This window comes from Micromesistius poutassou (assembly GCF_964030765.1).
Source record: "Micromesistius poutassou genome assembly, chromosome: 5".
Classification (NCBI taxonomy): Eukaryota; Metazoa; Chordata; class Actinopteri; order Gadiformes; family Gadidae; genus Micromesistius; species Micromesistius poutassou.
Genome location: NC_140275.1, coordinates 21,378,628 through 21,393,016, shown reverse-complemented (window position 1 = coordinate 21,393,016; position 14,389 = coordinate 21,378,628). Strand labels below are relative to the sequence as shown.

The 14,389-nt window shown below is 45.6% G+C and overlaps 1 protein-coding gene across 7 annotated transcripts in view; it reads left to right on the top strand.

Moving 5' to 3' along the window:
* Nucleotides 1-12,583, top strand: part of c5 (complement component 5) — a 58,409-nt gene extending 45,826 nt beyond the window's left edge. For all 7 annotated transcript variants that reach the window (XM_084467665.1, XM_084467661.1, XM_084467664.1 and 4 more), the window contains 23 exons: nucleotides 125-264; nucleotides 866-1,108; nucleotides 1,203-1,263; nucleotides 1,362-1,451; nucleotides 2,144-2,356; nucleotides 2,561-2,639; nucleotides 3,059-3,212; nucleotides 4,391-4,489; nucleotides 4,612-4,783; nucleotides 6,319-6,440; nucleotides 6,547-6,627; nucleotides 6,916-7,062; nucleotides 7,568-7,630; nucleotides 7,713-7,791; nucleotides 7,891-7,930; nucleotides 8,677-8,779; nucleotides 8,898-8,972; nucleotides 9,485-9,590; nucleotides 10,274-10,357; nucleotides 10,462-10,548; nucleotides 10,623-10,715; nucleotides 10,834-10,972; nucleotides 12,143-12,583. In XM_084467665.1, the coding sequence (XP_084323791.1) occupies nucleotides 125-264; nucleotides 866-1,108; nucleotides 1,203-1,263; nucleotides 1,362-1,451; nucleotides 2,144-2,356; nucleotides 2,561-2,639; nucleotides 3,059-3,212; nucleotides 4,391-4,489; nucleotides 4,612-4,783; nucleotides 6,319-6,440; nucleotides 6,547-6,627; nucleotides 6,916-7,062; nucleotides 7,568-7,630; nucleotides 7,713-7,791; nucleotides 7,891-7,930; nucleotides 8,677-8,779; nucleotides 8,898-8,972; nucleotides 9,485-9,590; nucleotides 10,274-10,357; nucleotides 10,462-10,548; nucleotides 10,623-10,715; nucleotides 10,834-10,972; nucleotides 12,143-12,266 (2,594 nt within the window). In that variant the 3' untranslated portion in view covers nucleotides 12,267-12,583. The remainder of the gene's footprint in view (nucleotides 1-124; nucleotides 265-865; nucleotides 1,109-1,202; nucleotides 1,264-1,361; nucleotides 1,452-2,143; nucleotides 2,357-2,560; nucleotides 2,640-3,058; nucleotides 3,213-4,390; nucleotides 4,490-4,611; nucleotides 4,784-6,318; nucleotides 6,441-6,546; nucleotides 6,628-6,915; nucleotides 7,063-7,567; nucleotides 7,631-7,712; nucleotides 7,792-7,890; nucleotides 7,931-8,676; nucleotides 8,780-8,897; nucleotides 8,973-9,484; nucleotides 9,591-10,273; nucleotides 10,358-10,461; nucleotides 10,549-10,622; nucleotides 10,716-10,833; nucleotides 10,973-12,142) is intronic.
* The last annotated feature ends 1,806 nt before the right edge of the window (nucleotides 12,584-14,389 follow it).

The following is a 14,389-nucleotide window of genomic DNA, read 5'->3' as shown; positions in this document are numbered from 1 at the left end:
TGTGTGGTACTGAAATGATTATGTGATAGTGTTGTTGTGTATATAAACTCTTATGTTTGGCCTGTTGGGTAATGTGTGTCAACGGGTGTGTGTGTGCGTGTGTGTGTGTGTGTGTGTGTGGTAGGTATCTGTGTGCAGGATCGTGTGCAGGTATCAGTCAGTCTTCCGGTTAGTGTCAACATTCCTCTGCCCTACCAGCTGGTCCGGGGAGAACAGCTGGACCTGCTGGGCTCTGTTTATAATGAGAACATTGAACCCATACAGGTAACAACCACAACAACCACAAGTCACAGCTAAGTACACCACACATTGCAATTGCAGGAAAACAAAAGATAAATGCATGCGAGGTACTCTGAGAAGTGTCAAGAAAGAGGCACAGCTCCTGTCAAGGAACCAATTAGTCAGACTCATTAAGGATGCATGGCCCAGAAGTATCAGAGTGAACCAGAAGTATCAGAGTGAACCAGAAGTATCAGAGTGAACCAGAAGTATCAGAGTGAACCAGAAGTATCAGAGTGAACCAGAGGTATCAGAGTGAACCAGAAGTATCAGAGTGAACCAGAAGTATCAGAGTGAACCAGAAGTATCAGAGTGAACCAGAAGTATCAGAGTGAACCAGAAGTATCAGAGTGAACCAGAAGTATCAGAGTGAACCAGAGGTATCAGAGTGAACCAGAAGTATCAGAGTGAACCAGAAGTATCAGAGTGAACCAGAAGTATCAGAGTGAACCAGAAGTATCAGAGTGAACCAGAAGTATCAGAGTGAACCAGAACTAGAAGAGGTGGACCAGAGGAATGAGGGGTTGACCAGAAGAATCCGGCCCTGGAGCAAAGATGTCAGCTGTTTGTTCTGGATCCTTCCCAGTACTGTGTAACCCTGACGGTCGGGCCAGAGTTCTGCCTGCTCCACTCGCAGTCTGAGGGAGACAGTGGCCTGCGGACCACGGCTTGCGTGTGGACCTATCTCTCTGGTTCTGGAGTGGGGAGAGGGGGCCCCTTCACCCTGCTGGGCCTGAAGCCCGGGGAGCACACGCTGACATTCACCCTGTGGACCAGGGACAGACCACGGGCACCCAGAGACATCGTGAAGAAGAAGCTCCGTGTGGTGGTATGACAGACAGACAGACAGACAGACATAGATAAATAGATGGGTAAATGGGTGGATGGATAGACGGATATAACATTTGTCCTTGTTTTAACAGCCCGAAGGTGTTAGACAGGAGATCTTCTCTGGGGGAAGGCTGGACCCTAAGAGCATATATGGTCAGCTCATACGCACAGAGACATCCAGAACCATCTGTTTCAATGGAAAGCAAACACACTGATATCCAGAACCATGTGTTTCTTTGATGACAACACAGGCTCGGAGAAGAAAAGAGTGCTGCTTAAGAATAGACCTCTTCCCAACCTGGTCCCGGACTCCCCTGTAGAGCGACTCCTCTCCATCAATGGTAGGCTATGTCTCTTCCTTTAAAGTCGCTGTCGGTGTGATTTGTAGAGCGTTCTAGAGGCCAGAAAAAGCAAGATGTTTTTCGATAAACCAAAAAAATCTGTTGCATTCACTCGAATGCAACGAGTGCAATTCAACCGAGGTACATTAACGCAGCTATGAACCAATTATGGAGAAGAGGCCCTGGTTGGTCGGAACCAGGGCCTGACCAGAGCTACAATCCAAGAGCCTGCCGTAGTCATCTTGTGACAGATATTCTCACAGAGCATTTCACTCACTTATAACCGATGGATGGCCTGGTATTTCTAAGAAATCATGCTCAAAGAATAGCTCTTAATGGGATAGTCCGGTTTTTTGCACTTTAAGCATACTTTGCTCTAAATTCAAAATTTAGAGCAATTTGCAAACAAACGTTTAATGTTGCTGTAGGACCGACGTTTCATGCCCATCGACCTGTACATTTGGGTCTGACGGGGGCTAGAAAAAAAACCTAAACTTCTCCAAACACAGACTTTCGGCGAAGTTAACACCGGAACCGATCTATTTCATAGTAAAAAAAACCCTGAAAATAAGGCAAAATAAAGTGCAAAAAAACAGACTATCGCTTTAAGTCTTACCTGCAGCACTTTGAAGAGCATCTGCTATAGTCTACTGGCGGACTCACCAAGCGTTGGCTGTGCCCCTGTTGTCCAGGGGAGATCATGGGTGAGATGCTGTCTGTGATACTGGAGCCGGAGGGCTTGGGGAAGCTCATCCGTCGGCCCTTGGGATCCGCAGAAGCTGGACTGGACGGGCTTCTCCCCCTCATCCAGGTCTACCGCTACCTGGAGGGGAACGACTGCTGGAACGTTCTGGGGCAGGATGTCCAGGAGAACAAGTCAAAGCTAAAGAGGAGGATCAAAGAGGGTAAAGCCCGCAGTGTCCGTCTGTCTGTCCATCTGTTGTTGGGTTTCTACCTATGGGGTTTTATATATATATTAATGTGTGTGTGTGTGTGTGTGTCTGTGTGTGTGTGTGTGTGTGTGTGTGTGTGTGTGTGTGTGTGTGTGTGTGTGTGTGTGTGTGTGTGTGTGTGTGTGTGTGCGTGTGCGTGTGTATATCCATCCATAGGTGTGGTCAATGTGTTGTCCTTCAAAGTTAAGGATAAACCTTCTTACAGCTTCTTGAAGAAAGGAAAGCCAAGCACACGGTCAGATCATGCTACAAAATTATAATAATAATAATAATTATTATTATTATTATTAAAAAACGAATAATAATTACCATCATATACAATTAAACTACCATCTCTTTACAAACTGGTGATATCCCATTCCAAGCATCGCAATATTCCAAAGCTCTCGAAAACCTGCTTTCTGTTTTCTGTCTGAAGTCTGATTTCCCCTTATTCAGCATGCCTGTCTGTCTGTCTGTCCGTCTGTCTGTCTGTCTGTCCGTCTGTCCGTCTGTCCGTCCGTCTGTCCTTCTGTCTGTCCGTCTGTCCGTCTGTCCGTCTGTCCTTCTGTCCGTCTGTCCGTCTGTCCGTCTGTCCGTCTGTCCGTCTGTCCGTCTGTCCGTCCGTCCGTCTGTCCGTCTGTCCGTCTGTCTGTCTGTCCGTCGGACTTACAGGTTGACCGCCAAGGTGGTCAACACATTGGGTCTGCTGAAGGATGTGGTCAGGGTGGACTACACATCTGTAGGAGAGGCTGTGGACTGGCTCATCAGGGACGCCCAGAGTGGAGACGGCTCCTTCAGAGAGCTGGCCGTGGATTCCAAACGAGTGGTGTGTGGCAGCCTCTTTACCTCACATTGGTACCTTAGTTCATGTGTCCTTAGAGAGTGTTTAAGAGACAGAGAATGAAAGAGACTGACTTTTCCCTGTGTAATCATAAAAAAAACATTTAACAAGGAACATCTAAACGTCTAGAAAACTGTTTAAGAAACGGCTCCCAATACGGCATAGAAGACATTGTCACTTTACACTTTGGCTCTGTTATGGCAGCCAGTAGCAGAACATGGTTTATGCATTGTTGAGATGGCATTTCAAACAAATGCATGGCTAAACGTGTTGGTAGCAGCTGCTTAATCCTACTCTTTCTTAATAGCATCTACAGTGATCTCAATGTGTCTAAAATTGCTCACGTTGTAGTGGTCCACGTCAAATAGGTCAAAGTCATGTGTTATTTTCATATTTTCAACATATGTTTGAAATATGTTTGAAAAGTTAGTTTGTGCTGTTGAGTGTTGGCTTTCAGAACACAGGCGTCATTGTTTACACATTATTACCCATGAACATCAGGAATACGTCCAGCACAGACCTGTATGTCTCTTTAAAATCTGCTCTGTGTGCTGTGTTCTTCATGTAAACAAATGGGTTTTAGATACAATATTTTGTATTGCATATTATTAATGTATATGAAGAGAGGACGACTGAGTAAGGTGCAGCCTAGAGGATAGGATAAGATGAGATAAGATAAGATAATCCTTTATTAGTCCCACAGTGGGGAAATCTGCAGTGTTATAGCAGCAAAGAGCAAAGACGATAGTGCAAATAAAGAAATGAAGACAACAGTAGTGGAAAATACAATAAAATACAATAATACAAATAATACAAATAACGGACATAACGGACATATAACGGATGTGCTGAGTGCTGAAGGATCCATGTACAATAAAGCCAGAGGTTCAGTGAAACAGGGCTGCATAGGGAGTGGAAAATAGCATGATATGCTATGTAAAAACATGTCCTTATTATTATTTTCACCGTATGATGTTATTAATGAGACAGATGGTATATACATATGTGTATTACAGCCCTGAGGACAGTAGTTCATGAGACACACACACACACACACACACACACACACACACACACACAATCTGGTCACACACAGTGAACGAGTGCGTCTCTGTGACTGTATAACGTCGTCTGGTGTGCTGACAGCTGTGCTCTGGTTGCAGGCAGCAGATCCCAAGGACCAGTCTGTCTACCTGACATCCTTTGTGCTGATCAGCTTGAAGAAGGCCACACAAATAAAAGACCTATCTTTGCGGCAACAAGTGAGATCCCCCCCATTCCCCCCCCCCCCCCGGTCCCACACTGCTCCTCTCTACTCTCTTCCCTGTTGGAAAAGCACATTTTCTTCCATCCATTTTCTTCTCCTCCTTTTTATTATCTTCAGTCCCAGCGCGACGCTATGAGGCAAGCTGCACACTACATTTCCCAGCATGCCGTTCATGTGAAGAGTTTGTATGTGCGTGCAGTTGCAACTTACGCCCTAACATATTATGACCCGGACGACGATATGGCCACAACGCTGTTCGACAGCCTGGAGGGACTGGCCCGAGAGAAAGGTAGTGTGTGTGTGTGTGTGTGTGTGTGTTTGTGTGGAACATTCTGTGACTGTGTGTGACCAGATTTGCCTCTGAATGCTATGACAGCTAATGTACCCTTCAATGAACCGCGTGTGTGTGTGTGTGTGTGTGTGTGTGTGTGTTCAGTTCAGTTTTATTTTGTCATTGTTACAGAATAACAACGAAATGTTGTTGGAGCAAAAACACAGACATGTCGTTTTAGTTGTCCACCAATTTATACATTTATACGTAATCTAATCCCCATGAATCAATTACTTAATCACCCAGTACTTTACACATAATAACTCCTCATACGTCTCATAAATACCCCATAGACTCCACATAACCAGTAAAGTGCTTAGTGCAATAAATAAATAAATAGCTACATACATGCTGCTGGGGGGGGGGGGGTTGTTGAGCGTTCTGCAGTGATGCACAGTCCAGGTCACAGTTAGGGAGGTGTATGGGAGGCAATTATGTCACAGAGGGGTGTCCGATGGGCAGTGGGGGGGCAGACTGTCCATTTAGCAGCCTGACTGCATGGGGATACAGACTGTTGGCCAGCCTGCTAGTTTGGGCCCTGATGAACCTATATCTTCTCCCAGAGGGCATTGGTTGAAAAAGGTGGTGTGCTGGATGTAGATGGTCCAGGAGGATGTTTTTCACTTGGCGCATGCAGCAGGAGGTGTACACAGGTGTCGCGATGTCTGGAAGGATGACCCCAATGATCTTCCCTGCAGCTCTAACCACTCTGTGTATGGCCTCCTTCTCTGCGCTGGTGCAGCCGGAGAACCACAGCAGTGACCCGTAGGTCAGCACACTTCTGGTAGAAGTTGACCACGAGTCTCTGGGGCAGTCTCGACCATCTCAGCTTCCTGAGGAAGTAGAGGCGTTGTTGGGAACTTCGCCGTGGCAGAGGCGATGTTTCTCCCCCATGACAGGTCCTCCGACACAGTCACACCTAAAAACTTAAAACTAGAGGCCCTCCCCACCACCTCATTCCCAATGAGAAATCCACAATTACTTCCTTGTTTTTTTTTGTGTTGAGGGCCAGGTCGTTGCTGCTGCAGCATGCTGCCAGCAGTTGGACTTCTTGCCCGTATGCAGTCTCATCATTCACTGGTGATGAGGCCGAGCACTGTTGTGTGTCGTCTGCAAATTTTATTACATGGGTGGATGGGGAGGAAGAGCTGCAGTCGTATGTGAAAAGTGTGTAGAGGAGTGGGCACACAACGCTTGGGGGCCCCGGTGTTGATGGTCAACGTGGAGGATGTGTACTTGCCTACCCTTACATATTGTGTGCGGTTTGTTAGAAAGTCCAGTATCCAGTTGCATAATGTGGTGCTGAGTCCAAGACCATGTCGTTTGTTACGGAGCTTGTTTGGCAACGTTGTGTTGAATGCTGAGCTAAAGTCAACAAAGAGAAGCCTTGCATATGTGCTCCTGTGCTCTGTGTGCTCTAGCAGGGTGTGTAAAACAATAGCAATGGCATCCTGTGTGTGTGTGTGTGTGTGTGTGTGTGTGTGTGTGTACAGGGAATCCAGTGGAGCTGAGATATTGGCAGGAATCCAACGTGGCTGATTGGCAGCAGCCTGACGAGGCCAGTGGCTTGATGGTGGCGACCACCGCCTACGTCCTGCTCACTGCTGTGCTCAAGGTACACCGGACCTTCACGGGGCCACGTCTCAGGAAAACAGAACACTCACTTCCTGTTATCGTCTCATCGTGATCAATGCTAAACTTGAACCGATCTTCACTTAAAGGGGAGGTTGCACTACGTCAAGCCCATCGTCACCTGGCTGACCCAGGACCAGCACTATGGAGGAGGCTTTTATTCCACCGAGGTACACAGCGCCTTGACCCATCTGCCATTCTCTGGCTTCACCTCTTCTTCCACCGGCCCGTCTGTCCGAATCCCTGCCTGCACGTCCGACTGTCTGTCCAACCACGTGTCACTGCGTTTTATAACATGGTGTCTCTAACTATGGCTTTATTTATTACTCTATTCATGTACTTTTTAATCTTTTGGTCTGCCGTTATTCTCTCTCCCCTTTTCATTGCTTTTCTGTCGACGTCTTTGCTTGTCTCTGTTGCTGTCTGACTTCCTGCCCGTCTCTCTGTGGGGTCCCCAGGACACGGTGTTGACCCTGGAGGGCATCACGGAGTACGGCCTGAAGATAACCCGGGCCGAACTCAACCAGGACATCCATGTCTCGGGGAAGGACATTAGCGCGCGCGTTAAACTCAGGGAAAACATACCCGTGGTCCCGCCCATACAGGTGCCCGTAACACATCGCTGTAGACTAGTAGGTCAAAGGCCCCCGATATACTTAAAATGTAATCAAAATCGGGAAGCTCACAGTCACAAAAGGTTGCAGGTTTGCGGCCTAATCAAGGCACCGCGTTGGGCTTGGATCACCGCATTGTGTGTAGGGTGCTCAGCTGGCCGAGAGCCACATCTCCACGCAGGCCCCCCCATTTCACCACCCCGATACACCATTGCCTCCGATTGGTCAACGATACCAACATTCTCGGTTGCATCTCCTCCCACCACCACTCTGTCATTAGCAGACAAGCCCACACATCGCAGTGACTGTATCGGTGGCTGTCAAGAGTGCTGGTGATGCTGACACGCAGATTTCCATTCATTAAGTATGTCAGGACCTTTGCGGTCAATGTACACGAATCACAGTAAATCCAGTGGAGAAGCGTAGTCGTCGATGTGAACTTATCTCATGGTATCGGCTGCTAGGTTGCGGGCTAACCATTATCATTTCCTCCAAGGTGCATAACAATGGCGACATCACGGTGTCAACGGGATATGGGAACGGTGTCTCCCATGTCAAGGTACGCCCGGTCACTCAATCACTTATTCAGACTGTCCTTCCGCCACCCCTTCACTCACTCACTCATTCACATTCTGTTTCAGCTCAAAACCGTATATTACCAGACCACAGTATCCTTTCAGAAATGTAACTTTGACTTCAACATAGAAATATCCAAAGCAAGTGAGTATTTGGCCATCTTCGGTGCCTGTCTATCTCCCTCTGCTAATATAATATTATTATTATTCACTCTAAATTGCAATGTTATTCTTGCTCTCTCAGGTACCAGAACCCTGTATCATTCCCTGACAGCCTGTGTCAAGTAAGCCCTTTAAACACCCAAACTGCACAATCCCTTTCCAAATTACACCCCTGGCCATCGCAAGACCATTGGCCACAGCGAAATACTGGCCTGTTTATACTTCAACAGCCATTAAGAAGTCTGCGAAAAAGATATTTGTTGAGACACAGTCCCTGTCCCTTTCGTCAGTCACAGACCCTCTCTGGCTCGTAGCCCGGCTGCAATGGGTCGGCAGTCTCGGCGAATCTGTGTCAAGTAAACGCTCCACGATGGAGCAGGGAACGGAAATCCTCTTACATTACATTAGAACACCTAGAAGAATAGATGTAGGCCTGCAATCACATCAATTAAATTCACTTTGAACACAGTCGTAGATGGCAGAGACATGGATCTACACGCTACTTTCTGAGAACTTCCAAGGGAGAAAAAAAGTTAATGAGTTAATTCCCAGAGGCAAACAAAAGAAAGATCTGTACTGGACCGGTGTGTTCTGACTTTGGTTATCGTCCATTTGGTGAAGAGGGTTCAATATTACTGACTGCAAAAGCCGAGGAATTCATGTGACTGTTATAACAATTCTGTATTTACATGTTATTTACTGCATACTGCAGGTTAAAAACAATTTTTTTAACCACAAAAATGCCAAATTTTTTAAGGCGTTATGAAATGCAGTGCGGCTTAAAATGCAACATTATGAAAGCTTAACCGCTGAATTTAATGTTGATTTAATTCAACACAATGGGTGTGACCCTTTTATCCATCCACAGATACAGGCCCCCACCAAACGAGGTTGAGGTTGAGTCTGGCCTGACTGTGTTGGAGATTCAGCTTCCAACCGGAGTTCAAGCAAACCTCCATGAACTAAGACCAGTACATATACACACACACACACACAGACACACACACAACACAGGCATCCACACTCTGGCACCATTCTTCTGGCTTTCCAGGAAACCATCCTGAGTATTTTTTTTCTCAATGTGTTTAGTTTATGGACGGTGATATTCCTGCCATCTTGAACTATGAGCTCAGAGGAAACATGGTCATCATCGAGACAGAATATGTAAGTCCATATCATATATACTGTATATATATATACACACACACACACACACACACACACACACACACACACACACACACAAAAGCCTTTTCAAACATTTAGCGCTTTAACCGCTCCTCACATAATAAATAAGCAATAATAAAATGGTCACACCTAGGTTTAGTCTTAATGAAATAAATGGCAGGATTTATAGAAAGTTGATGCAGGAAAGGCATTTTAAAAGGAAGACCTTAAGGCACAAGCGTGCTTGTCGGGTTCTCGTTGGAGAACATGTCAAATCAGTGTCAGCAAACGTTCAACATTCATTTGTTGAGTCAGTGTGCAAGCCAATAAAAAAAGCCAAACATTTAAATGCAGTATGGGAGGGAGTGCCATGGTATTGATTTGTGTGTTGAGTTGCCATTGATTACTTACTTTTTGTCTTCTTGTGGTTGCTATGATGTCCTGCTCATTCCTGATGTATTCCGACCTGGTTGCTAGGTTCTGATGTGGTCCTGTCTGTACGTTGCTAGGTACCGTCTGATATCTTCCGATGTGTGGGGTTCCGTGTCCGGGCAGAGTTTAACGTGGTGGCAGCAGCAAAGTCCCTCTTCAGGGTGTATGAGAGCGAGGTTCAAGGTAAACACCTGGTGTCACTATAGACCACCACAGTGATTCGTTTTGGCCTTCTGTTAGATAAGACTTGCTTGGGAACCGGACAACTCTGCAAGCTCATCTTTCATTGGCTCTGGCGCACGCATCAGGGCTCCCTTCCGTCCAGATTTCCAGCAGACCTGGACCGGGTTGAGCCAATCACAACGGTTTATCTAATATTGAAGTAGTATGGGTTCAATATGATGACTGTACAGAGGACTGCTCTATGGGAGCATTGTTGAGGATGTTCATAAACAACCAGGGTGGCTGTCACTGATGTGTCACACGTTCCATTGCTCTGATTGGCTGTAGGTCTGTTCTATTGCGTCCAGAGGCCTTTTGGTCTGCCCCCGTTGATAACGGCCCTTGGAAAACCAAAACGAACTGGGAGGTTCCAGATGCAATGCATTTGTGAATTGGTCCTGTGATGTCAGGTCAAGACATCGCCGGTCAGGTTGATTTCAAGATAGGACAATATAAAAACTCTGACTCTGTCATTTTATTTTATTTCATCATGATAGAGAGGGTTAGAGATTGATAGTAGAAAGAAAAGATATGTGCCACTCTCTCCATGCTCCATGAAATCCATCGCAGCATCCATTTAGCCTCCCACTCTCTCCCAACGTAGTGCTGTTAAATGCTCTGCTTTGTTCTGCCTTATCTTACAGGCAGTGTGTGTGAAAAACAATTTGCGTTCACTGAGGAGGATCTGCAGCGACTGTGTTTTGGGGAGGAGTGTCAGTGCATGACAGGTACCGTCATGGAGCTCTTAGGCTCTTAAATCTGGTGGACGAAGCGCATAAACAACCGAAGAATCTGAACTGTTTGTTGAGAATGAACGTGTGTTTTATCCCAGCCGCTTGCGCCACATACAGAGGAAACAACACCGCCCTTACAGCAGCAGAACGCACCGCGGAGACCTGCCATGATCACATCAAATATGGTAAGCGAGACCGCCATGCAGAGAGACAGACTGACAAACAGACAGACTGTTTTGCTGATCGTTTCTTTCTCCAGCGTACAAGGTAAAGATAACGTCTGCCGTGGCTGAAGGGGACTTTATGACCTACACGGCCACCGTAGTCCTAGTCCTGAAACAACAGGACCAAGGTGAGATTTACTGTCCATTGACTCCATCCTAGCTAGACTTTGCTCACAAACTAAAGACGTGTACGTGTACGTGTGGGTGTGTGTGTGTGTGTGTGTGTGTGTGTGTGTGTGTGTGTAGCGTTTGAGGGTGTGAAGCCAGGTGTTAAGGTGGCCCTGGTGAAGAAGGCCACCTGCAGCTCGGTGACGCTTCATGAGCACGCCCACTTCATAGTGCAGGGCGCCCGCGGCTCAGAGCTCCTCTCCAACGCCAACGTCAGGTCAGTCTCCCCTCCCCTGCCAGTGTTTTCACGGCCCAGAACATATTTATTTGTGAACATTTGATGTTGTTTTTTTTGTTTCTGTAAAACTGCGGCCGCGTCGTTAGGCTTCAGCCCCGAATGGCCGTCAGTCATTCTGATCATGCGTTAAAGCCCTCAGAATTAAATGATGTCCTCAATCCAAAACGCAAGTACGTTTTGGCTACTCTCTGTGACATTCAAGCAGCAGATCTACTTCATGTGTATCTGCAAAGTGTGTGTGTGTGTGTGTGTGTGTGTGTGTGTGTGTGTGTGTGTGTGAAAATGACATGTTCCTATAATCGAATGTCAACATAATTACTATTAAATGTTTAGCTTTCTAACCCTGTACTATAGCTGTTTAATGAGGGCAGTTTTTAAGTATTTTGCTTATACTCAATTCTAATACTAATTGCTTACAACTTCTTATATTTGGATAAACTTAATCTGGAAAGTAATTCAGTAAGTTTATGAGTTACACACGTTTTTTTTTAAATGAATAAAAAATTTACTTTTAATGTCTATAAGGTGCCAGAGAGCATAGAAAAGCATCAAAATATGCTCAGGAAGGCCCCTGATAACATGTATATTACACGGGAAGCACATTGTGATGAGCAATTTATGCTTCAAGCATCTGTGAGGACTGCACGGCCTAATTGACATCACACAAACTGAATTTATGCCCCCACTATCTCAAAATGTAGTCCTATTTACTGCCCTGATTTACTGTGAAATGCTTGCAATACAATTCTCCAAAAGTCACGCGTTTGTACATTCAAAGGGATACATAGCTTATGCCTGTTACCCAGATTCAGACCAAGTTCCAGATGCGTCGTTGTGCTCCCATTGTGCTCCCATTTGCTCTTGTTAACCGCTTCCAATGACTTGCTTGGTTAAAGTACCCTAGCTCCCGTCCATGGGAAAATAATACACTTTTAATAACTCTGCCTAGATTCGTTGAAGTCAAAGTCAAACTTATTCCAAACGCGTACCAGCCGCAACACAACAAAACTGTACTTTGTGTACAAACGGCCAGATCGTCATAGATTCTTGACTGGCACAAGGGGCGGTCTTCTGAGTGGCAACGTGGATCTCCGTGGACACAGAAGTGGGGTTGGGCCTCTGTGATGTGGTGTGTGTGGTGTTTTATAGGTACCGCTTTCCTCTGGACTCGGATGCTGTTCTTGAGCTGTTGCCAGATTGTGGTCCTGCTGGCTGCAATGACCCCCAAATGAATGAATATGAAGAGGACCTCCATATCTTTGGCTGTGGCTAACCAGCCCTGTTATAAATAGGATAAATTCCTTTGTATAATGAGAATATTTGTACTTTTTTTGCAGGCAATACATACATATTTACATACGTATTTTCATAGAAGTTCACATGGTATTAAGCCAAAAATGATCCCAAATTCTCTCACTCATATGCAGACAAATAAGATAATCAATTGATCAAAAAACAAACATGCGTGTGTTGTAGGTGATTATTTTAGTTAATTATTTGAGGAGCTTTTCATTCAATTATCAACTGGGATCAATACAACCTATTGTTGGAAATATGGTTATAAATAAAGAAATACATATGCAAAGATAAGTGGGAAGTTTATAATTACTATGCAGACAGAATTTCCCTTTGGAGATTAACATAAGTGTGTTATTTTAAATATGTCAAGCAGTCCGCTTTCCCAACTAAATCAATAATCTGATACAATTACCCCCACTCCCAACGTTATCGGCTAGTCATTCTTTCTGTTATCTTCCTGAGACCATCCAGATCTCACAGTGAGTTTCCATTTTGTTTCTGTCAGATCATATTCACAATGTCTGGGCTTTAACATCTGGATGTCTCAAAAGCCTTTCTCTTTTTAATAAAGGTAAATATTTAACAAAGATGACACAAAAAGTAGGATAGACCTTAAGAAGGGAAAAAGCATTGAAGCGGATCCTTAGAATCCACTGGCCTCCTAGATTCGGCCGTCCAGTCAAGAGGTCTACAGATCTGTTGGGAAAGGGAGAGAGCCCATAAAGAAAGCTTTGGGTGGGTTAGGGATGCAGTGGCATTAGAAATGAATGCACATGTACACAGCTAGTGTTTATTGAGGACTACGACACACCTAGTTTAGTGAGGACTACGACCCTCTCAGCTCGGCTCTGGTTCAAACTCCTGAACTTCAAAAGTTTACATGGCAGTGTCAAGGATGGATTACTGCACGGGCCTACCGGGCCCATGCCCAGGGGCCCAAGGGGCCCCTGAAGCCCAAGCCTCCGCGCTACCATTTCAATATTGTCTCTACAACATTATACCTACGGATACCTTAATGGGGCCCTGAAGCCATATACCATTGGTTCTATTATGTAATGTGTCTCAATAGGGCCCCTCAATGCCACGGGTTGTGCAATTCATCCCTCATACGTGAAAGGGCCCCCTGAATCAAGAAGAAGAACATTATAGGTCATACAGGGCCCCTGAACCACAGGTTATGTATGTTATTCATCCCTTATATCGGAGAAGGGCCCCTGAATCAGTTAGCATAGGGTAGGATGTCGTATAGGGCCCTGAAACACGGGTTGTTAGTCGCTCTTGGTATCTGACAGGGGCATCTCAATCAAATAGCATGGTGGGGTATTAAATGTCACGCCCCCCTCGATCTGCTTCATCAGTCTGCTGTCCACAGTAGCCGGCCAGTTTCCCACGATGCAGCGTGATCATACAGGCCAGATGTAAGGGCTGATGTAGGGCCCCTAAATCATATACCACCATGGTTTGTTACTTCTATGATATAGCTTGATGTGTCAACAGAGGGTGCTAGTTAGACTGTGGACAGGAAGGGTTACAATACTAACGGTTAAGTAATGCAAGATAAAACGTTCGGGTGGTGGGGGGGGGGGGGGGGCCTTGCTTTTCTCATCGCCTGGGCCCAGGGGCCCACTGACTCACAAACCGTCCCTGGGCAGTGTCAATTTGAAAAGTTGAAAGTTATTTTTAAATGTTTCAATATTCCATTAGAATTGAGTAGAATTGTCCCAAATGCTTCTCTGGTTGAGAAGTTGAGAAGAGCTCCCTCTTTAGACCCGGTTTAAAACGACATCACTTAACCACCTGCACTCCATTGTAGTGTGTAGAATTTATTTGCATCTAGTGGAACGGAACGGAACGGAAATGATGGTTCACTCTGTGTATAATCCCATGAAAAGAAGAATAACCGGGGTGCCCCGGTGGTTCACCGGGTACAGCGTGTACCACTAAGGCCCAGTCCTTACCACGACGACCGCGGTTTGAATCCTGCCCGTGGTCCGTTGCTCCATGTCTTCCCCTCTCTCCAATATCTTCCTTTGTGACTCACTCTACAATAAAGTATTATTTTTTTTTATTTATCAAAAATAAATCTTTAAAATAAGA